Source organism: Meleagris gallopavo, chromosome 10, assembly GCF_000146605.3.
Source record: "Meleagris gallopavo isolate NT-WF06-2002-E0010 breed Aviagen turkey brand Nicholas breeding stock chromosome 10, Turkey_5.1, whole genome shotgun sequence".
Taxonomy (NCBI): Eukaryota; Metazoa; Chordata; class Aves; order Galliformes; family Phasianidae; genus Meleagris; species Meleagris gallopavo.
The window spans coordinates 1,892,899-1,916,773 of record NC_015020.2 but is presented as its reverse complement, the minus strand read 5'-3'; the positions used below and the strand labels follow the sequence as shown (position 1 = coordinate 1,916,773).

The 23,875-nt window shown below is 37.7% G+C and overlaps 1 protein-coding gene across 3 annotated transcripts in view; it reads left to right on the top strand.

Moving 5' to 3' along the window:
- BRINP3 (BMP/retinoic acid inducible neural specific 3) overlaps nucleotides 1-23,875 on the top strand; it is a 202,225-nt gene that overhangs the window by 99,941 nt on the left and 78,409 nt on the right. For 2 of the 3 annotated variants that reach the window (XM_010715542.3, XM_010715544.3), the window contains exon 3: nucleotides 14,737-14,927. The exons of the other annotated variant lie outside the window; for it this stretch is intronic. In XM_010715542.3, the coding sequence (XP_010713844.1) occupies nucleotides 14,737-14,927 (191 nt within the window). The remainder of the gene's footprint in view (nucleotides 1-14,736; nucleotides 14,928-23,875) is intronic. 3 annotated transcript variants of the gene reach the window in all.

The following is a 23,875-nucleotide window of genomic DNA, read 5'->3' as shown; positions in this document are numbered from 1 at the left end:
AGGGTTTTTTATTATTATTTTTCTCTAGGGGCACTATTATTAATAAGATTTTATCAGAACTCTGGAAAGTGACAAATATTTTGTTATCATGCATAAAATTCTTGTTTGCAAGAATTTGCCATACTTGTAGTGAAATTCCACGGAGATTAAGTCTTTTTTTTAATCTACTCTTTTATTGCCGTATTTCTACTTGCTTAATTATTTTGTGTTTGTTTCCTTAAGCATTAAAAGCACCTTGCTTTTTATTACATTGCAACTTTTGAATCTCTACCCACCTCTCTAGTGTCTCAACATGATTTCGAGTGCTTCTTTTCAGAAACACTTGTCATACCTCATGCCAAACATATTTTATTAATGTATAATCCTATTCAGCATTAAAATAAAGTACTCTGCTCAGGACAATTTCTGTAAGTTCCCCTGTACGAAAGCTTCTCAAGTAAATAATATGACACTAACAGTGTATACTTTGAAATGGATTTAGGTCCTACTCCTGCATTCATACAAAAAACTGTAATCACTCTTCCTTTGGAAAGACACACAAAAAGTTCATAATTTATAGGCATGTCTGCTAAACTAGAGAGAGAACAGATAGATTATATATTTCTAGATGTGTGAAAACTCTACTTTCACCTTTTACACTTTTAACTTTTCATTGGTTAGCTTTAATATGACAGAGGTGTAAAGACAAATAGGATATTTTTTACTCTAGTTTCATTTTCAGTAATTGTATTGAATTTTATGTGATGATGCAGCATTGCATAGGAACAACAGCTTACAGCAGTATAGTTAAATATTTTATTTAAAAAAATTTTGATTGCCTCACCTTTGCTTTTTCCTTAAAATAGAAAAAAGAGAAAATATGATCTACTGCTTCCAGAATAGCATTCAGACAGCCTTCCATTTGGAAGTGAATTTTGCAATTTCATTTAGGTTAAAAAGGTAAAGACCTTTATCCTGCATATTTAGCACTTACCAAGTCAAGTTTTTCCTGAAAGAATGCAGGATATGAAAGACTTACGAATATGTCAGAGCTATTAGAAGCAAGAGTTCCTAATTCTTCATACTAAGGATATTCTTTGATCCTATCCATGGTCCAGAATGACCACACATTTTCTCTGTGCCATAATTTTCTTGATTGAAAAGAAAAAAAAACAATAAAAAAGTAAATGCAAGTTAGAAATGACTTTTGGCCAGGTTCTATGTCAGGGTGTATTTCTCTGCATCTGAGTTATAGCAGGAGAGATGGCATCTCAGGGAGGGTGTGTCATGATGACACGATTGCTTAGGCTGTCCCCAAAGAGAGCACAGTACGTGAATTCCACATAAGACATTTCTTCTGACTTCCAGGAGTATATCTGAGGAAACTCTTGTGGTAGCTTTGCGTTATTTTTGGAATCCTGCTTTTCTCCTTTTTCTACCTTGATTCCAGTGGTCTCAGAAGCTACATTTACTAGAGACCGTGCCTGGATGTGGGTGTCAATGATTCCTGCAGGACAGAAACAGCTATTCACCACTGTGAGGTGACCCCGTGACAAGGGGACTTAAACCTCAGCCACACAGAACTAACAGGTTCAAGATGAGCAAAAAGGAGTAACCAAGAAGATAATTCCATATGTCTGTGCATTTGTGTTGCTTCATCAATACAATGCTTATGCATTTGCCAGAAAGACAACATGGGAATGTCAGCATCTCTCTCTTCCACCTTCATAGAGAAGTAACTGATCTACAGGGGAGCCAGGAAGGTTGTGTTTTTATAGCTTTTTGTGTGAACAACTTCTTCCAATAAGCGTAAAGCAAATAGTCTTGTGGAACATAAACTTATGTTTCTGTGCTGTTCAGCTATTTACTACAGAATACCTCATTATATATCCTTAATTTATTGTCATCTTTGACACACTTTCAGCCAGTCCCACGTTCAGAGGTTAAATAAATTGTTCCACACTTGCAGCACAGTAACTCCCTCCAGCCTTTTCCAAGAGTTACTTCTCTTTGTACCACAGCAGGTCCTCTCAGAGAAGATGGATGCATTTATGGATGTGATTCAAGGGATGGAATGACTCTCCTGTGAGGACAGGCTGAGAGAGCTGGGGCTGTGCAGCCTGAAGAGGAGAAGGCTGTGAGGTAACCTGAGAGTGGCCTGTCAGTATCTAAAGAGGAGCTACAGGAAAGAAGAGGACAGGCTCTTTAGCAGGGTCTGTGGTGATAGAACAAGGGGAAATGGCTTCAAGCTTAGAGAGGGGAGATTTAGTTGGATATGAGGAAAAAGCCTTTTACAATTAGGGTGGTGAGGCACTGGCACATGTAGCCCAGAGATGTGGTGGATGCTCTGTCCCTGCACACTTTCAGGGCTGAATCATGACCTGGGCAACCTGATTTATCTGTGCATGTCCCCATTCACTGCAGGGAGCTGGACTAGATGGCCTTCAGAGTCCCTTCCAGTGCTAAAGATTCTATGATTCTATAATGATAGCAGAGTGAGCTTTATGTTAAAGCAGCAATACGTGCTACAGAGCTGCCATGTATCAAGCCAGCTGAATGCACAGGCAGCATGAAGATAGCCTTTAGCTTCTGGGAAACAAGGTCTTCGACTGTTCTCTCTTTTTCCACTTCCTATCTTTACTGAGGCAGTGAGACCAAACTCTAGTATTTATCTGTTTGTTGCATTGCTTTCACTGAAAGTATGAATTAGTTGATCAGCCCCCTTCTGTGATATGTTTGGGAACTGTGTATACTTACCATAGGAACTGGAATTGGAATTGTCTTCACATTGGCCACTAGAAACCCATCAGATGGTAAAAATTCTTGTTCTGTTGCCACATTGAATTGCATTAAAATCTGAAGGGGTGGGATGTTATAATCAAATAGCACTTGAAAGATTTGCAGTAATGCATTTTATTTATTCATAACTACAATACAGATTACTTCATTTATCCCTACGTCTCTTTCATTTTATGTAACATATTTTTCTTATGTATAAAATACTGGACTACTTTTAACACATTGTAATCTCTCAGTTCCTGAGAAACAGCACATGCAATGGAGGCTTACTGATATTTTTTCATGGCAGCATTTCAAAGCTGGCATGTCCTACAATAGGATGAAAATCATTCTGTTTAAGGCATTAATAGCTAAGGTTATGTTTACTGTGGCCAAAACAGAATCCCCAGTAATTGTTCGGCCTTGCTCCTTACACAAAGAAGCTGGACAAAAATACCATCACATCTGTTGGGCATATGGCTTAACAAACAGTTAAGCTTGGATCTATGTCCAGATCTGCATAACCCTGTTGCATTCTGTTCCCTCCTAATGAATATTTCTAGGAAAATGCTGCAACTTTACTGTAGATTCTCATTATTTCAAGCTCTGAGCAACCAGAAGAATGAGGTCCTAAATGCAGTTGCTATGGATAATAATAATTTAATAATCACCTGAAATTGACTTACATCTAGAGAATAGCAATAACCTTGTTGCTAATTTTAATTCAACATTTATTTCTCTTCTTTACTGCAATTGGCTTGCATACGTTAGAGGTACTTCCTATGTTTTATTTATTTATGTTATTAAACTTGTGTTTCATGAGTAAAATCAAAGAGAAAAGAAATGAAGGCTTTTGACTCCAGGGAAGCAGACCACAATAAGCAGTACTGCTGAACTACATGGCACTTTGCTCACACTTTCTAATGATGATGCTCAAGCACAGCGTTGACACCTTTGATGCAGATACAAATGATTCAGAACCGTATTTTACTCAGCCATGTGAGTGTAAAGGCAGAGTAGCACTCAGCATAGATAAACGTTTGTGTGTATATGTCATGTATTGCTTCTCTTGTTTGTTAAATACGTCCCTCTTCCACAGCAAGAGATTCCTGCCTCCATTGAATACATAAAACTTCACTCCTTCCAGTCTGTGCCAGTATTCATGGTATTATAAATACAGCTTATGGAAGATATGATAATTATATGACATTCTAGGTAATATTTCATGTCCCATTGGTGCTATGAGGGATAAATAAATGGATACAGACTCACATACATTATATTATGAGGCATGCTCAATAAATATCTTTTACAATATTTAAATCAAAGCAGAGCATTTTATCTCAAGCTCCTTAGAAATCTCGTAAGAGGACACTGTAGAGGGATAATAGATTTTACTTAAAAATTTTGACTGTAAAGAGAACATCAGAATAGATCTATTTGTGTACAAAGTCTCCAACATACATATTATAAAGTGTATTGCAAGCTGACATTTCACAATATCAAAACATTCAGGCTTATGTCTATGAGATTTACAGTTGTGTAAAATTGTACTGAGTCCAGAGTTTTGTTAGAAATAAATGGGAGAAAAGAAGTCCTTATTTGGACAGATATATTTGTCAATTTCATGCAAAATGAGCCAAATAATCCACATTATAGAGGATTATTTCAGTCTATGTGACATTCTTTTTGGAAAGGAAACAATTCTCGACATTGTGTATCGCCTGATAGGTAAGGTTTTGAATCAATATTTGTTTGAGAATTTGATGCTTCTGCTATTCAGTTTTTGTTTGCCTTTAAGCCAGTCATGTAAGTGCCTTTTACCAATTCCAGGCAGGCAGACACATCAGCCTTTGGGATGAGCAGACAGGAATTTGGTCTCTCCATGGCACTGAGCTAAGCCAGTACTAAGCAGCAGCAAGGCTGCAGAAACAAATACACAAAAGCTTTTCAAAGGATTTAAAAGATCACACTCAGTGCCATGCTGACCAGGTCATAGACCTTCTTGGCCTTGATCTGACTACGTGGCAGAAGAAGGTTATATCTGTTCACTGACTTTCTTCTTTACCTCCACAAGAAATCGAGTTCCATTGTTTTTATTTTTATTTTAGTCAAGAGAAGAAGAGAAGGGAAAAATCTATGACTGTGTTGATTTTGAAGCAGCAATATGTACAGAATGAATCCTTAAAGCCATTTCTCAACTGGGAAGCCCAAAGATGGCTTCTGGCTCCATTTTTCTTATGAAATTCCAGAATAAGTATATTTTTTTTCATGCACAATCAATTACAAGAACAAGAAAGTGAAATCTATTGGCTCTTAATATCAGACAAAAAGACGTATAATAAATACAACTTTCTTCTCTTTCTCATACCCCCTTTCATCAGTGTATCATAAAGCATTTTCTTAAGGTCTAAGCCTAATTTTGGAAAACTTGTTGCAAGGTAATAAAGGTTGTCTATGGGCATACGTGAGCTAGGAAAACAATGATTTGAGCTTGCCAAGACTTTATAGATTAGTTTGATTAGTTTGAGCAATGTGGATAAAAGATATTAGAAACTGTCCTGGTAATATGAAGGGGAGAATGAACAGTCTTGTTATCCTTCTTGGATATGTGCCAAACCATGAAATCAATACTGAACTTCTTGCAAGGAAGAATAAACATATAAACCACTTATAATGAAAAGTGACCAGGACTTTTTGTAATTAATTGGATGGACAATTGCTTGTTACTCCAAGAATGCCATCAGCTTACCTAATAGATTGTAAATCCATATGTTTTCTGTCATTAATATAGGAAAGAATATCTACTGGTCTATGTAATCAATCCCCGGAAACATAAAAATGTTGAAAATTCTACTTTCTGCCTACTCAGAATGTATAAAACCCAACACATATGGAGGAAAGCAGCTCGCAAGTAACTCAATCATTCTCCATTTCAGGTGTAGTATAGACAAGGGTAGTTTTACTAGGAATTCTCCCTGTCCCCTCTGCTCATAATGACAAACCATTATTATATGTAAAGCTGATAAATAATCTGCTTGGCATTTAATCCTTGTCTTAAAAGCATGTTCAGCCAGTTCAGTTTTACAGGACATTGTACCAGTTCCTCAGAATTAGTCAATCAGCTTATACAAATATTTTTCCATTTTCTATCTGTTCCTGCTGTTTATTTATTTTTTCTAATTTGCAATGTATCACTAGTAACTGCATTTCTTCATACTACTTACTGTATACTGCATGGGTGTTAGACTGATTTCTGAGGTAGAATTTTAATAAATCACAAAGAGCTCTTATGTTTGTACAAATACCTTTTCAGCAATGGAGGTACAGCTAACTATGTAAACATGGGGACATTGACACAAGTGTGTTGGGAACTATATCACTAACTATAGATGAAAAACAAACACAAAGCTACAAGACAAGATGATGAGATAATTCATGCTCAGATTCCATTAAAGGAGGAATTTCTGGCTACAGATGTTACAGAGGCTGAATTTCTATTAGACAAGAACAAAAGCATATCTACTTCTCTTCCTCTGATGTTTCCACAGCATTCATGGCATTTTTCAAATCAATTTTGTCATAGCAGTTGGGAAAGTCATCTGAATGACTATGCATATAGAAACAAATACATTGTATTTCATTATAGGTTTATAAATACTTATATTTGTTAAAATTTGTTCATGGATTTCTATGTGTTTCATTTGATTAATTTTACCTTATATGGATAATGAAAGAGAATAGGGAATCTGATTCAAATGAATTCTAGTTCTGGAAGAACTTTGAGTGCTATGAAGCTGATAAGATGAGAAAGAGATACAAAGGGAAAAAGTATTACTAGGATGTTTCAAAGTAGTGGTATATTAAGATAAGAAGGAATATTAATTGTTCTTATTCATTATAATGTCAAAATAAAAACATAAGAAATGGTGTGGAAAATATGCATGTATCTAACAAATATTTCTGCTTTGACTTTGGGAAAATGCTAGACAATAATGAAGATATAGTTAATGAGTAAATAGCATATTTTTCTCATTTCTCATTTCAGCAAAGAGAACTTCATTTGAAAGGAGTTTAAAATATCTTGATTTTTTTCTTTTTAGTCATCAGATACGGATAAATGACAATTTTAAGAGACACAGATAAGATGCATTCTATCCTATCAGATTCAACTTCTCCCAGAGAAGGAAAGCTGCTGTATTTCTGTTGCACGTTTCAGTGTTTGTCCCTATTATCTTGCTCCTGTATAGGTAGATATTTTTGGAAAGCTCAGTTGGTATGTAATTCCTAACTCCTAAAATAGGAGAAAAAGCAGTAAGAAGAATTCAATGAAATTTGGGAAGATTCTCTACTACTGAACTGATTTAAATTAGCATGTGTCTTGTTCTGGCCACACATGGGTAAATTATCTGCTTAAAATCTAATTTTTTAGAGTTTTCTGATACAGGATATTTTTCAGATTTGTATGTAATTGTTGTGGAATGGCTGGTAGGCAGTAGCTGGTAGGCAGTACCTGCAAGGTAATGGGATATTGCTGCTATGGGATCCTCTTTTATAAAATCTGTAGGAATGTGGTGTAGCTGTGTCCAGACGGGTTAACTACAACCCATTCAGAGTCTGTCTCCTGAATTGGAATTAAATTTTCTATGACATTCTATTACAGTTCCAACCCTACACAGCTTTTGCCTTGAATTGGAAGTGCAACAAGCCCTATCAGAATAAGGCAGTTGTTTCACATCCCTGCAGTTTCCAGCTTACGTAAGCCCAAGACACAGATCAGTGTATGATACAAGTTACAGCCATTATAACATTTCGTTGACCATTGAGTTTTAATGTAGTCATTTCGTTTTGTATCATCGTGGAGTCTTCCAAGTTATGGCTTCAAGCATTAAGAAATCTTCAGGCTTTTAAAGAATGTAGGCAGAGAAAAATGCCATATATTCTCCCAGTGATCTTTTCTGCCAACAGATTAACTTGCAGCTGCTTGGGAAACATTGGCTTCAGAATTCTGATGTCATTCCAGCCCATTTGAAGCAGTCATCTTCTCACCAGCCAAAAGTGGATCTGTGTCATTTAGAAGACACTAAGAAAAGGAAGGCATAGCAGCGTTCTGTAATATTAAAAATGGTGTGATGTTTATTCTCCAAGCAGGCTTTCCAAACTATCTAACACTGCTACTTATTGACATTTATACTTTCTGGCACTTCTGCTGTTTTATGAAATACCAAAGTAAATTATAATGAAAACTAACACTGCTGGTTTTATCTGGGCACCTCTTGGCTACGTCTGACTTAAGAAAATATGGCTGTGTGGAGGAAGAATCCATCACACTCACTAGGAATCTCTTAGTTAATCATCCAGAATAGCAGATATTATATTCCCATTTCAAATTCACACACAGTGCAAATTTAGAATACAATGGTATTTTTTTTGTTTCCTTCAACTAGATGTTTTATGGAGAGATTTTCCTGTATTTCCCCATAGCATATAATTTAGAATGTATTAAAATGAATGCAGTAGCAGAAAGAAATGTAGAATTTATATATGCATTTGGAAAAAAAGGAATCAATAATTTGAAATGAGACATAGACAGCCCTCCTTTGCTGCCCTAGTTCTTTTCAGATCCACGTGTAATTTTATGTTAATATGAGCAAATCTCCATATTCCCTTTACAAAGATGAATGTCATGTCAGAACATTATTCTCAGATACAGCATCTCTCTGAATGCTGTACAAATAAGAAATAGTAGGAAATAATGAAAAAAAAATGTATATACATTTTAAACTGCATTTATTTATTTGTTTGTTTGTTTGTTTGTTTGTTTGTTTTTCCCTGCCTTGACTGCATTGTTTCAACTTAACCTCTAAATGGAACAAATGGCAGAAGATCCCATTCAGCAAATAGGCTATGGCTTGCCTGCAGTACAGCCTGTCAATATTGGCACTACTTGGCTTCAGAGCTCTTGCACATGTGCTAACCAGCTAGCCAAGAAAGAGATTTGGAGTAGGACATACAAATCAGTGGGTCAGGAAGATGGAGAGAGTGCTGTTCATGGCTCTTGGCACTGCTTATGAACAGTACTGCACTTCTATCACAGATTTCATCCTGGGAGATAGACTGACTTATTTCCTCTTTCCTGTATCACCCCAGAAACTCAAAGCCATCATCCTTCTCAGCAACAGACTTTGCCCTGAGCAATAAAAAGCTCTATCCAATGGTGAACATACTGCATATATCAGGCTGAAAATAGATGGGAAGCACAGTGGGTCCCAGCTGCTATTAAATCTTAGGTTCTTGTTAAATACCATGACAGCAGCTAGTCTTGGCTCTCACAAATTGGAAGAAATGGAAGAGAAGGAAAGAGTAAGCTTCTAATAAGTCCACTGTTTGTATTTGAGCTATAACTAGCTTTCTTGACCAGCAGTCAGCACTCATGCTATGTTGTTCTGTGGGGGATGTTTTTCCTGCATCCCAAGTTCCTGAAGGAGTGGTCAGATGTGACTGTCAAGCCACTCTCCATTGTATTTGAAATGTTATGGCTGTCAGGCAAAGGGACTGGAAAAAGGGAAACATCCGTCCCATTATTAAGAAAGGTAGAAAGGAAGACCCAAAATGGTGGAGCTACACATTTGTGCCTGAGAAGATCACAAAACAGATCCACCTAGAAGCAATATTAACATACATGAAAGACAAGGAGGTAATACAACGCAGTCAGTACAACTTCATCAAGGGCAAATCATACCTAACCAACCTGGTGGTCTTCTACATTGGAGTGACAACATCAGTGGACAAAGGATGAACAACTGGTGACATCTACCTGGACTTGTGCAAGGTCTTTGACATAGGCTCTCACCACATCCTTGTCCCTAAATAGGAGAGATATGGATTTGAAGCCTGGACTAATCCATGGATAAAGAATTTGCTGGATGGACACGGGCAGAAGAATATGATCGGTGGCTCTGTGTCCAAGCGGAGGTGAATGGCAGATGGAATCCCCCAGGAGTCTACTTTAGGACCAGTACTCTTCAGTGTCTTTATCACTGATGTGAATAATGTGATTGAGTGTGCCTTCAGCACCTTTGCAGATGACACCAACAGAATAGAAGGAAGGGATGCCATCCTGAGGGATGTGGACAGGCTTTTTGAAAGGGGATTATACAAAGGAGGGGAATCAACTTATAACTTGGGTAGATAGTGATAAGACAAGGAAGAATGTTTTTTCCCTCAAGGAAAAGATTGGCTGTCAGGGGGAAGTTCTTCACAGAGAGAGTGGTGAGATGCTGCAACAGGCTGCCCAGTGAGGCTGGAGGAGTGCAGGACCAGGTTGTGTGGAGCCCTGGGCAATCTGCTCTACTGCCAGATCTGGAAGTTGGTGGCCCTGTCTGTGGCAGGGAGGTTGGATCTTGATGATCCTTGGGATCCCTTCCAACCCAAGCCATTCTATGATTCTATGACTTCAGAAAGTAGAATTTTTTTTCTGCTAAGGTCAATGAGTCTGTTGGTCCTCCTAGTCTGCAGTGGATGAAAATCTGATTTCTAAAGAATTATGATGTACATTCAGTACAAAAATCATTTGAGGGCTGGAGAACTTGTATTTGAGAGAATGACCGTAAGAGAAAAAGGTAAAAAAATGTTGAGCTTTACTGTGTGATACTGTTTTTATATATGTGAGGGCTGCTCTGTCAGTATTGCCTTCTATTTCATTATGTTAGCCCACTCCATCAGAGGTTGATTTTGGTGGTATAGCAATAGAGCTTGAACCTTCCCACCAATATTCCATTTATTTGCTGTGTGACAAATGGCAGCGGAAGGACAGTCTGACAAAAAGGGCATCTGATATGGAAGTGCATAGGAAGCAAAAGAGTGGTACTGAATTCCTTGTTCAGAAAAAAAAAGCACCCATTGACATTCATGTGTATAGACACCAAACAGTAGATGTGAGCATAGTTAGGTAGTGGGTAATGCGTTTCAGCAGTGGTGATGGTGGCAGTGGGTCACCTCCATTGTTGCAGATTTTCATGAGTGCATCATGGAGGCTCTTTTGTCCATTGCTGGCAAAAATGCATATCTAGTGGTGGTGATTATTGAAAATCTGGTCTAGTGTTATTGTGCTCTTCGTCCCTGTTGTAGTTTCCATGGAAATAAATTAAAGGCATTCATTTTGGACCAACTGCATATTAAAAGAAATAGAAAAATATTAAAATTATCGAGCCATGCAACTTCTGCATAGCGTGGGAGTTATGAGATTTCCTCCATGTGAAAAAAATTGCACTCACTGACATTCGTTGGCACTTGCTGAATGCGTATGGAGACCAAATGAGTGGATGTGAGGACAGGGAAGTGTTGGGTCGTGCTTCTCTGCAGTTGAAATTTGGTGTGAAAGAAAAGCCATGTTCCAGATGGCCACAAACAGCTGTCACACCACAAAATGAAGAGCATCTTGATCAGCTCATCTGCAAAAATCAGTGGATTACTATCAGGGAACTGTGTATACAGCATAATATTGGTCTCAGTGCAATGGGAACAATGGTGGCAACATTGGAATGTGGAAAAGTTTGTTCTGGGTGGGTCCCACAGGAACAGAAGGAACACCTCATGCAAGTTTGTCAGGACCTACTGAACCAAAATGAGGCAGAAGGTGACATTTTCCTGGATCGTATCATTACCAGTGACGAGACATAGTGCTACCACTATGAGCTGAAGTTAAAATGGCACTTACGGAGTGATGAAATGTGAATTCCCCACCGATGAAAAAGTTCAAGATGCAGCCTGGATTTGGCTCCTTCTATCTTTCTTCTGTTCAAGTGGGTGAAAGATGGACTGTGTGGGTAATATTTTTCTAGTGATAAAACAGTGGATCACCTGTGCAGATATTTACAAGTGCAGTATGCAGACTTTTGTTTATCACTGGTGAAAATGAATCGCTAATGGTGGTGACTGTGTTTAAAAAGTGTTTTGTAGCTGATAGTTTGCTCTATCAAATAGCGTTATTGAATTCTTTGAAGCTGTTGTTTTTCAGAGAAATCTATGTATATATTTATTTATATACATATTTATATACAGTGTAAAAGGCACATCATGATGCAAGTTTACTTGTAGTGATTTTTTTTTTAATGAGAAGGCAATTCTATATTCAAAATAGAAGTTACTAGTGACTCTCGCATATCCAGAAATGGCCTTATCACTCAACATTCTTGAAGACAATGTAAAGCAAATTTCTACCCTGTACTTCAGCCCTAGTTTCTCTCCTCTCACTTTTTACTCCCATCAACTCACTTATTTTGGAAGTTTGTAATCTTTTCTCGTGTTTCATGCTGGAGAAGCTGCTTGTGACTTCTTGCTTATCCTCGTCTATGTACCAGCTGTCATGAAGTCAGGCAGCTTATTTTTGTTGTCCTGTGTCTCTCTTATTTTCAGACAGGGCATTTCCTCTCGTCTCTCTCAGAGTATTTAGGTCTTCATCTGTCAAGGTTCCGAAAGAATCATTTAAGAAAGACTTCAGGAAAAGGTGTAAGCTAGTTAGTAAGTGCTTTAAAAGCTTCACCTCAAATGAGAAAAATAAAATGTCTGTTTTTTAAAAATGTCAGCTCGTCAGTTTCTACAACAGGGAATTTGAAAGGATGACTACTTGCTGCACCAGTAATTATTTGCACTGATATACTCAAAATAAAAAGCAAAACATTAGACTAGTTGCTCTCTCTGAAATAATCAAGTTATGGCAAAACAATCTTTCTGCAGCAAAAACTGTGGAAGGGAGGTTCTCTAACTCAGGTCTGACTAATTAAGCCAAAAAAAAATATTTCTCATAGTACTAGAATAAATGAATCCCTAAATTCAGTAAACAAAAGACTTTTAGTAGAGTGGGAGGACTTGAACTTAATACTTCTGAATCTAATATGGGTGAGATCACCATTTTTCTAGTTTTTCTGTCTTTTGGAGAAGAGCTGTAAAACTCTGTATCAACTAAAACCACTGTTTGGAAAGAAACACAGAAGTTATCAGTTGACACAGTTAGTCCAAGGTTAAGAAATGATTCAGAAAAGAGCTGTAATTAGTTGTGCAGAACATGCCTAGCATTCAGAAGAGCCTTTAATCTACCAGACATGCATTAAAAGCTCCAAGAATTGGAAACTCAAGTTGGCAGTGTTTAATCTGAAAAGAAAATGTTCTTTCTGAATACAAAAAGTAGTCAAATCCTACAGCAGATTAGTAAGAAATTCTGAGAAGTACTGATCATCAGCTTTTAACTTAGATATTTTTTTTCTGGAGATTGGCTTCTTCTTCAGTCTCAAACTTACTGATGTATATAGCAAGAACCATTTAGTGACATCGTTCTGGCTGCATTAAAAGAAGGTCATACACATGGTCAGAGAAGGCAGGAAGGAAAGGAGAAGAAGGGAAGGTAGAAATAAATAAAACCTCAAAAACATATCCAAAAGGGCATATTTAAATAAAATTAAAAGAAAAGTGTTTTCCTTATTTCTTTTTACTTTCACTTGAGAAATACATTTACAATTCAAGGTAATACACTGTATTTGTTGCATTACTGTAGCCACTATGACCAACCATTAGCCTTATATTTTAGAGGTAAAAATATTTCTGCTTTAGTTTTCTCAGCTATTCCTACTAATATGCTGTACTTCCATAAAGGATGAAAAAAAGAGATTATTAGATTTCTGGATTCTTACAATGAAAATAAATTTATGAGAACAAAGCATTAAAAAATGGTAACAGAATTAAAAACAAAGTGGAACGACAACACACCACCACCACCAAACCAACAAAAAATACCTATGAAACAGCTGCACCAAATTATCACCTATTATGTGTGTATGGCAACCCTGGTGAAAAGGCATTTTGGATCTACAAGAGTAGGAGGTTACTGTACATTAGGACTACACAAAACTGCATTAATTTGGTTCTCATTCATACATGTGCATTTTAAAGTACCGAATACAGAAAAAAAAAAGTGTTTAAGTATCACATAACTCATTTTATTCATTCAGTCCCATGCAATTGCTTTCTTTCAAATATCTCTCAGATTTATTTCCTAGCTGCAAATTTGATTTTTGTCTTTTGTGTTAATTGTGTAAATGAATATTGTACTATATTTAGCTGGGACCTTCAGTAGGATCCTTAAGCTCTCTAATCTGTTTGCTTTTCTACAGTCTTATCTGAGGACAAATCTTAATTGACATGCTTTACAAAGGACTTGACAAAGCAGTAGCTAAAGTGCAGTCCAAAGGTTGCCTTGGACTTAATTCTCACAGTATTCCAGCCTGTAGTCAAAAGAGACTACAGAGTACCTCGCAAAAACAAGAGTAACACAGATGCTAAGTGTCTTAGCTAAATTGAAAGCAATGAGCTCTTCAGCTAATAAGTATCTGGTAGCTTAATTGGTAAGTAAATGAATCAAAGATGTGTTTATTACTGTGTAACTGACTTGTTTGTTTTCCCTGCTCTTACTGAAGTATCTTGCAGAGGGGAAGGGGAACATTTTTTTCATTCATTTGTATCCCTCCTTTAGCTGAAGTTACCTGTTTTCAGGTATCAGACGTGCAATCTGCATATTTACTCTGAATGGAGACCCAAAATATAGAAAACTTTTGAAAATGTATTGTAATAGTGTTTCTCCACATTGTTTGAAGTAGCCAACTATGTACTCACGTGCAAATCTGGTTGTTCTAGGGTTATATTCACACCGGGAAATAAACAGGAAAAATGGGAACAGTAGCACCCTCAATTTTTATTTATTTATTTTTCCAAGCGATGGCTTTGTAACGGAGCACTTCCTCCCCTTCTAATAAATAACACTTGTTGCTTGTCCGACGCTTATAACACATGACGGAGTGTCACTGTCAAGCCTTGCTGCAATACCCAGCCAGCTGCCTCCAGCTAGTCGACGAAGCAGAGTAGTTTGCAAATGAAGGCATTTGTCTGAATGACATATTTCTGAATGAGAATTACTTTCCTTTGCAGAGAGTTTGGCCGCTGGAAAGTAAACAATCTTGCTGTTGAAAGACGCAATTTTCTTGGCTCCCCGCTGCCACTTGCCCCTGAGTTCTTCCGTAACATAAGGCTACTCGGACGCCGGCCAACGCTTCAGCAGATCACAGAGAACCTGATCAAGAAATATGGGACACACTTCCTACTATCAGCTACCTTGGGAGGTAGGGTTAACTCTTGACAATATGGTGCATGCATTCGACTTAACTGAACTGAAAGCGTTGGCCAACCAAGCTCCTTGTAAAACTGTGGTGCTCTCTTTCTCAGCACTTAAGCTGAGCTGCTGCCCTGGGATAGATTTTACAGCACATGAGTAAGTTTTGTCTTCAAGCCTTATGGGTCCTTTTTTCTGCTGACGCTAAACTTTGTTTTATTGATTCTGTGTAAACAGTCTCAGGGACAATAAGATAAGAATGCCCGTTGCTAAGGCGGAGGTACTTTACCTGAGATCCTCGTGTGCATGATCCTGGCCTTCTGGGGACACTGCTCTGCACTGAGAAGTCACAAATGAGAGCACATTTTTCTATAAGAGTTCCCTACAATAATTTGACAGATAACAAATTACAGTGGTGCCTGGCTGCATCACAGTACTCCAGAGATGAAGCAACAAACCCAACAAACAGATTAATCTGGAAAGCGCAGCCTGATGTGTAATTGGGATCCAGTAACAAAATGGATTGAAGAAATCCAGTGAAGAGGCATAATGTTCAAAAGAGAATGTAAATTGTTCTGAATGAAAGATAATTAGTGCCTGAGATGACCCATCTAGGCATCACAAAATGAACTGACATTTTAGAAATGCAGCTTTATCCCTTGGTGGTTGATTATATTAAAGATAATTCTAGTGATTGAGTATCCTTCCAGCAGGACAGTCTTGTCAAAATCCTTTATCCACCTGAGGAATTGTCCTCTTTAGCACATTTCATAACAGATATTTAACCATAGATTAAGGAAATGACTGCCTTCCCATTCTCTTTTGGCTGTTATCTGTAACAAGTGAAATGGCTCACAGCTGCTCTCTTTTGTAGAAGACAATTCTAGAAACAAGGTAAATTTCCATCTTACTGTAGATATTAAAATTATAATAATTAATGAATTCCTATCATATTTTCAGAACTAGCGTTTCTACAGTAAATCCATCACCATTAGCACTGTAAGAACAAATTACATGTGCTCACCACCAGTTTGGGATAGAATTTCCAGCCTTTCTTTTAAATACTCAGTGTGTTTATTTCATCCAAGAATCCTTTTAAAAAAAAGGCATATATTTTATTGTGCATATAGCACATCTGAACAGCAAAATTAACTGCAGAATAGAAAGAAAATGTTGCTCAAAATATTTAAGCACAATGAATAAAGATTTGGCTGCAGCAGGTATCCTAGTGAAAAGATTATCCACTGTTAAAGGTTAGTTATTATTATTAGCTATTTGCCAATTATTAACATGAATTTTTATATTAACAGCTATGTCATCAAATTCACTTTGAAGTTGGAATTGGATCTAACAATTAAAGAGAAACAGTCTAACCCAAGTATAACTGCTCTTTCACAAGTGCAAAGCAGCACACGCTGATCACAAAAGAGCTACAGACTGAATGCCTTTCGTAAAGCATAGCCCTAAGTAAAAACTAAAACCTGAGGACAGTTCTCCTAAAGATGCTTGGCAATTCCAGCTTTAAGCTGAGTTAGATATAGTGCCTGAAGCCTTAAGATCTCCTGCAGAGAAATTGGGGTAGGGTATCCTTTTCTTGTCCCCTCTTGATACCACTTCACAAAGGCCCTAAAATGCAGTAACTGCCACATGCTTGCAAAAATTCACCACTAAGAGGCAGACCGTGTTGACTTCTGGGTTCTGTCAAAGCTTAATGAAGTCAAAGGGATTTTTTATATTAACTTTGATGGGCTTTGATTTAGGTCTCTAGCCTCAATTTTAAGACATAATTTAAGGCACACCTGCTACCTTCCATTATCATTGGATGGGTGGTGAATAATTTGAAAAATTGGCTGATTAAAATAATTATAGGAAATTAGTAATTTCTAAAAATGCTTTCATATGGTAGCTAATAACCCTATACTTTCCTGTAAGTGCTATTTCTCATTTGGGAGTTAAATTGAATGGGGATTCCCAGAGATGCTTATCCATATTTTAACACTTAATTTGATTCTTTTCTTTCTATAATGTATTCATGCTTTTTCTTTAATTATGAGTAGTTTTATTCTGAAAGCTTTGTTGCTTATGCAGCTTCTTGAAATCAGAAGACCAAACTGAGTGTACATATTTTTTTATTTAATTAATCCCCAGTTGTTTGCGTTCATGGCCACAAAGGAAAACCTGGCAAATCAGAGATCTTGCTGTAAGATTTGTATGCCTCTGTGACCATTTGGCTTTCATGAATATCCCTTTTTGACCATAAAGGGAACTCTTCCACATGGTTGTTTATGATGCATTCCCAAGTCTTTGTTCACAAACACAGACATACAATTCTCGAGGGCATTCTAAAACGAGAATTTAGAGAAGTTATATTTTTTCATGGTTCCATTAGATAATGTGGGAAATGACATTTCTCACTGTTTCTATTTCTTATGTAAATTTTATCTGTTTGTGACATAAGGAAAGTTAAACGTCATGAGCAACTTCAAGTTGCATGATGCAAGGACGCTATGTAATCCAGTGATGCAGAGCAAAAGCCAAGATTCAGCAGTAGATTCATGAATAAATTCTCATGTTTGTGCATAGGAGTAACATCTTCTGCTTTTGCATTTGCTGTGCACAGAATCGAATTTGTAGAAAAAGGAGAGATGATTTTCAATTTTGTATATTGTATGGGGCTGCTGAATCATGGCCTGAAGCTCTGATTGATTACCTGAGGTGAGCCATGGGAGCACAGGTGAAGGCAATTCACCTGTGCTGCAGGAAGGGGTGGAGCCGGGCTGCACCTCTCCTAGAGCCATTTAAGAGCTGACTGCCAGTGGGGAAGGATCTCTTCTGGAGATTCGCTCCATTGGAGTCTATCATGTGAGCCCAGGACAGAGTGAGTGTCCTTTTTTTCCTACTCTTGTGTAATAATTATATCAGCCAAACTCCTGGATATACTATATCATCTGTATATTCATTGATTGTACAGTACATAAGTGGGAATGTGGTTCTGTGTGGGCCATAGCTAGTAGGTAAGGTAATTTTCCCTGCTCTTCTGGGATGACGCATGTCCTGCAAGCTTTAGCAAAACTGCAAATTTACACAATCCAGCAAAAAAAGTTGGCTGCCCAGAATGGCTTTGGGGAAAGAGGAGAGATGACTCTTTTGGACAAAGCCCTGAGTATCTTATCTAATTAGACTTGCTTTGAGCAAAGGATAGGACTCCATGACCAATAATTTTCTGATTCTGTGAAATGTATCTCTGAATTCTCTGTTAGCTTTCAACTAGCACTTCCAAGAATCAAAGATTTTCCTTTGATTGAGAAACAGCACACAATCTTTTTTTCTTTTCTTCTACATTTGTTCTTTTCTCTTTTACTTGCCTACGGCATGATGCAACAACAGTCCATAATGATAAAGTCCATAATATAGAAAAGCATCAGCCGCCCTAAACCTGAACGGTTTACAACAAATAGGATGGAATAGTGAGCTGAAGAAGTTATTGTGAAGCCTAGGGCACCACTGTGGAATAAGCGCAGAGTAAAAACATCAGTGGATCCCACTTTAGGTGCATTCATTTTAACACTGCCTTGTGTGTGGGTGTCAAGGTTGCTTAACAAACTAATTGATTCTGTAATGAGGAAATAAAAGATAACACACTACAGTGAAGTTATACATCCTTATTCCTGCCATTTGGGGGACTTAAGTTTGATTATGGTGCTTTGCAAGATGAAGACTAGGTTACCTTGGCATCTGGAAAAATTGTAACTGTTCCCAATAAACAAATTTGCAGCAGGTTGCCAAGGCTTGTTATGGAATTAGAGCATCAGAAGCCAATTGGCTGAATGGCAAATGGTAATTTCAAATGTTGCAGATTGAGATTTTTTTCTCCTATTGTCAGTCATAATTGCTCAAAGTGCTCATTACCAGATCATCAATACATTCACCTGTCTGGGTCAGTCAGGGAAAAAAAAAGTAATTGTTTTCTTTACTACAGACCATCTTAGCAGACATCAGCAAATCCGTTTAACCCCAACCTCTTGTCATTCTCCTCTGCACTGATTAGAGTTCTGCAGACATGTTTGATATTCACACCTTTACTATCCTGAATAAAAAGGACATTGCACTGTGTACGGAGATGGGAGATATTTTCTGGTGATGTAAATTGGTGAATTCTATGAATTCTAAAGGATTTATGATCATTTACACTAACTGCTGATATGAATTTTGCTTTCTGTGATGCTCATTCAGGGTAAGGAATAAATAATTGGCAAATAAAGGAGGGAGAGTCCAGTCTTAAATGATTAATGTGAGAAAGAAACCCAAAAATTTAGCATTGGACCTTCAAACCCTCCATGAGTCTGTAAATTTTTCAGCATTTAATATTATGAAAGTTAAAGGGAAGTTTTTTTTAAAAAAAACAAAAACCAATCTGTTCTCTTTCTTTTCTCTCCCTATGTGCTGAAGGAAGGAAAAACTCAAATCCTTTCACAGAGTATATATATGTGGAATTAGTGTGCACCGTATTCAGCCAGACCACAGAAATTGTCACATCTGACCTAGCAGTGATTTAGATAGTATTTGAAGCTGTGCACATCCATCAGCATCTATTTGAGTTTGGAAAAATGACCTGACAAAATCCTCATGGCACATTGTTGTTTTTTGTTGTTGTTTTTTAATAAAATTGCATTATATGTTTTATTACTGAGTTGCATTGCAATTATAGCAACTGACATGTTATATTTAATCATAAACTTTTGATAAGTTGTAGGCCAAAACCTTCATGTATTTTTATGATACATACACATGTATGAAGACAGAGCTCTAAGCAAGTAACTGTGGTTGATGCTCAGATATATCCACTTTTGAGTGCTATCCTTTCTTTATAATTTCCTCACTTTCTGGCAAACACTGCTGTGAGTTGGCTGGATCACATTTTTCTATCCCTACCCAGTCTACGTATGAAAATATGAAACATCAAGGCATGTGATCCTTTCATCATTACAAAGCTGTGGTACAAGGAAACACTTTCCCGATAACTGAGGCAGAAAATAGCACTAAGCATTAAAATCACATGAATATGTTTTATTCTGTACAATATATATTTACTCCAGTACAATATATATTTATGTAACAATATATATTTACTCCAGTAGACATTTCTATTTAGTTACAGTTGTTACTGCATAATTCTATTTCTAATGTGCCAGTGATAGTTATTTGCATTTTTTATTTAAATAATTTCTGAAAATTAATTGCTAATTTCTGAATGCCATCTATAAACTATTGTTTAGAAGTCTTCTATCTTAATGGCCACGGCTAGGTTATTTGTCCAGGTAAATTTCTGCATACTTAATTTATTTCATTTTCTGAAAAGTCAGCATGTCAAAATTTTTCTCAGCTTGGAAATTTAACATACAAATCCTTCAAAATTTCCTCATATAAACCTAGAAATAAATAAATAAATATAAAAGCTAAGGTATAAGCTTATGAATTCCAGGGCTGATGTGGACATTTGTGTGTATTTTGCCAAGGTCAGCCTATAGTGTGAATGTCACTTCCCAGCCCACAGATAAATATCTTCATTAGAGACAGGAGCTGTATGGAAGTAAAACAGCTGATTCCTCAAACCAGACATTAGGTTATATAGGATTGCTTTATTAGAATGACCAAATGTCATTACACTATTTCTTTTAACCCCTAGAAAGTGAACTTAATTGACCCTTGGATTTTGTGAAATAGATGGAATACTGCTTCTAGAGATTACAGAAAGCACAGCTTTATTTTTCAGCTAATGTCTGGATGTCGTTTTAGCCTTTCCCATGGTGGCAGCCGATAGACAGAAAAAAATACAAGATTCATCCACATTTTGAATGCAACAGGAAAATTTCTTTTGTTATGGGTTTAATTTTGCCTAAATTAATGTAAAATTTAAATTCTCTCCTGCTAATCGAATATGAACCAGTGATGTTCCTTCACAATTTTTCTGTGTGCAATCAGAACCCTGTTACCATTCTGCAGCAACATGGTGGAGCCCAAGTAACAACATATGGTGCAGTTCTCTGCTTGTTTCACCCATCTTAATCCTTTCCCTAGCAAGTGCCAAACCAGCTGAAATACTTCTTGAATCAACCAGGTGCCTTTTGGACATCAAATATTTTTGAAATATACCTAATTGCACCAATTATCACTGTAGTGCTTGAGAACGTCAGCAATGAATTAGTTTGAGATGCCATCCAAGAACAACGCAGAGAGTTTGGAAGAGAAATCTTCCTTTGTATTTACACCAAAGGCCCCATCACTTGAGCTGCGTGCCTTCACTCAACCTTGGGAAATGTAATCTGATGTGATCTCTATTTGATTACAGATCACGGAGAATAGCACGTATCTGTTGTGGAGCAGGAACAGGACTACAGGGCTGGGGATGAGCAGAGTGCTGCTGGGGGATCTGCCTGCCAAATCGTGCCCACTGGCAGCTGCTGTGGCAGGCGTGGGTCAGTCAAGCAGGACCATGAGGACAGTGTGATGTGATAGCTGTGAGGGGATTCAAAGGTTATTTTTCTTGACGTTTTCTGATCAAAACAAAACAACGCAACACAGAACACTTCATTTTTGAGATACATTTTGGAAATGGGAGCTTTTTCACTGCTCTGATCTTTGCCTCCTGGAGAACAAGCATGTTTGATGGGAGAAAAATAAACAAATTGTTTTGATAATAAAAAAGCCTATCAGGACTCTGTTGAAATACGATCTGGATGGAAACAGTCCCATTATCTCTACTAATAACATAGCATAGATCAATCGAAAGGGCTCTGTGAGTTTGCACCAGGGGAGGCATGCCAGCTTATGAAACACAAAGAACCTCTTTTTTTCCTTTACTTTCCAGAGATTTCTCACGTTTACCTTACAATTCATTATAAGTTATTTTCAGTGGAAATCTGATTGCCAAAGTCACTTTAATCTAATTAATCTAATCTAATTAGCTGAGACACCTGGAAAAGGGTGAAAAGTAAATTAGATCCCTTAATGAAATTCTGCAACTTTTCTGCGCTGCCGGAACTGATCACTGATTCAGTGCTTACCCCCTGTGAGCTGTGGCATTGATCTGCTCCAATATGGCTGTGTCTTCACGCTACCACATACAGCTGCACAAAGCCCATGGCCCCTGGCTCCACTCTCAGCTCTTCGTTTTAGAAATACTGACTAGCAGGGCAGGTTTTGAAAAGGCAGGCTTTTTCATAGGCATAACTGAACACCAGCAATGCTGTAACTCTGGACCAGATTTTGTGACACCAGCCATGAGATGCTACTGCCTTCCAGCTCTCTGCTCAGTGCCACCAGAGTAGAAGCATCCTGGTGTGCATAATGGCCCACCTGGCCACAAGACCTGCACTACCATTGTGTCAGGATGGTGTGGCAAAACGTAGCACATGAGCCTGTGCTAATACAACATGTGTAACTTCTCCTGACAGGTGATCCCAGCCTGCTTTGCTGGAGGTTTTGATATTAAATGTGAATGCTTGTCTATTAATTACAGCAGAAAGCTTAGGTAGGTGGATGGGGAAACACTGTTATTTATGGAGGCTGCTTTAATTCCTGGTTCTTGGGAGTTCAAACAATTAATTCCCTCTTTGATGGCTGCATGTGCAGAAAAAGAAATCTCCCATTAGGAAACTACAGGGGAGGAAGCATGAGCAGAGCGGCGGAAAACTGATTCAGACTCCATATGGAATGGCCTGGGCAGCAGCTGTCCCTTCCAGGACAAAGTGAACACAGTGGACAAACCCAGCAGGCCTAGTTAGGTAATAGAATCCTGGATAACCACAGCTTTTGCCTGCATAAGCACTGAAGGGCCTGTCTGTCCTCTGATTTTGGGAGGCATTGGGAAACGCTGTAAGACCCGTTGATTAACATTGAACACACTTCTCTTTCTCCAAACAGAGATGAATTTTGCAAGAAGAGGTAGATGTGCATAATCAAAACACATCAGCAGATGTGTTGTCCTGTGTGGAGGCAAGAATTTTTCATCTAGCATTGCTCACCACCAAGATTATCTCTTTTTAAAGAAGACGTCATATTTTCATCCTACATATTATCCTTCTACAGCTATATTTGTTGGCACATGAGCCTGCCTGAAATTGGCATCCCATCCTTTGAATGGGCAAAATGCAGATGGGTGAGCAATGAAACTAGAGCGAGTGGCAAGTCAGAACATATCAGGGCAGTTTCCTTTCCAGGATCAAGGAAACAGCATTCTGTGGAGCTGCTCAGCACCTGAAACACAGGTAGAATGACATTATCCCTTGATTCTTGAGCAGATTAACACTGAAGAGTGCTAGCTACCAAACAAATGTTTGGAAACTGAGAAAAGTGTTTTGTGGTACTCAAGCTGCACAGAAGAACATACTGAGTCAATTATTTACTTTTCTAATTCATTTTTCAAAGTAAAGAGTTTTGTTTAGACGCATCACTAATTAATGAGTTTTCTGCTTAGCCTGAAATGCAGGAAAAGAAAAAAAAGATCTATGAAGTAAACAATTAGTTTGGGATATTCCTTAAAAATTCATCACCATTAAGTCTATACTTTAACTGTTCTTAAGAGCGTACTTAGTAAATCAAATGAGATTTTGTTTTGCTTTTTTTCTTAATTATCTTATGGGTGCTAAATTTTCTGAAGTCTAGAGTATTTTCCCACGTCTCTTTAGAGAAAAAAGTGAAAGAACCACAACCTAAGATGCTTCTCTTTGCTTTTGGAAGATGGGCTGTGTTTTAGAAGTTTCCCTCCCTTCCTCCCTTCCTTCCCTTCCCCTCCCTCTCCCCCTCCCGTCCTCTCCCCTCCCATCCCCTCCCATTCCGTCCCCTCCCCTCCCTCTCTATTTCTTTCTGGAGATATGGAGATACAGACAGAGAATTTCAGGTACAGAAACTAAATGTAGCTTCTCATTCACTTTTTCTTTATTTCTTTTTAAATAAACA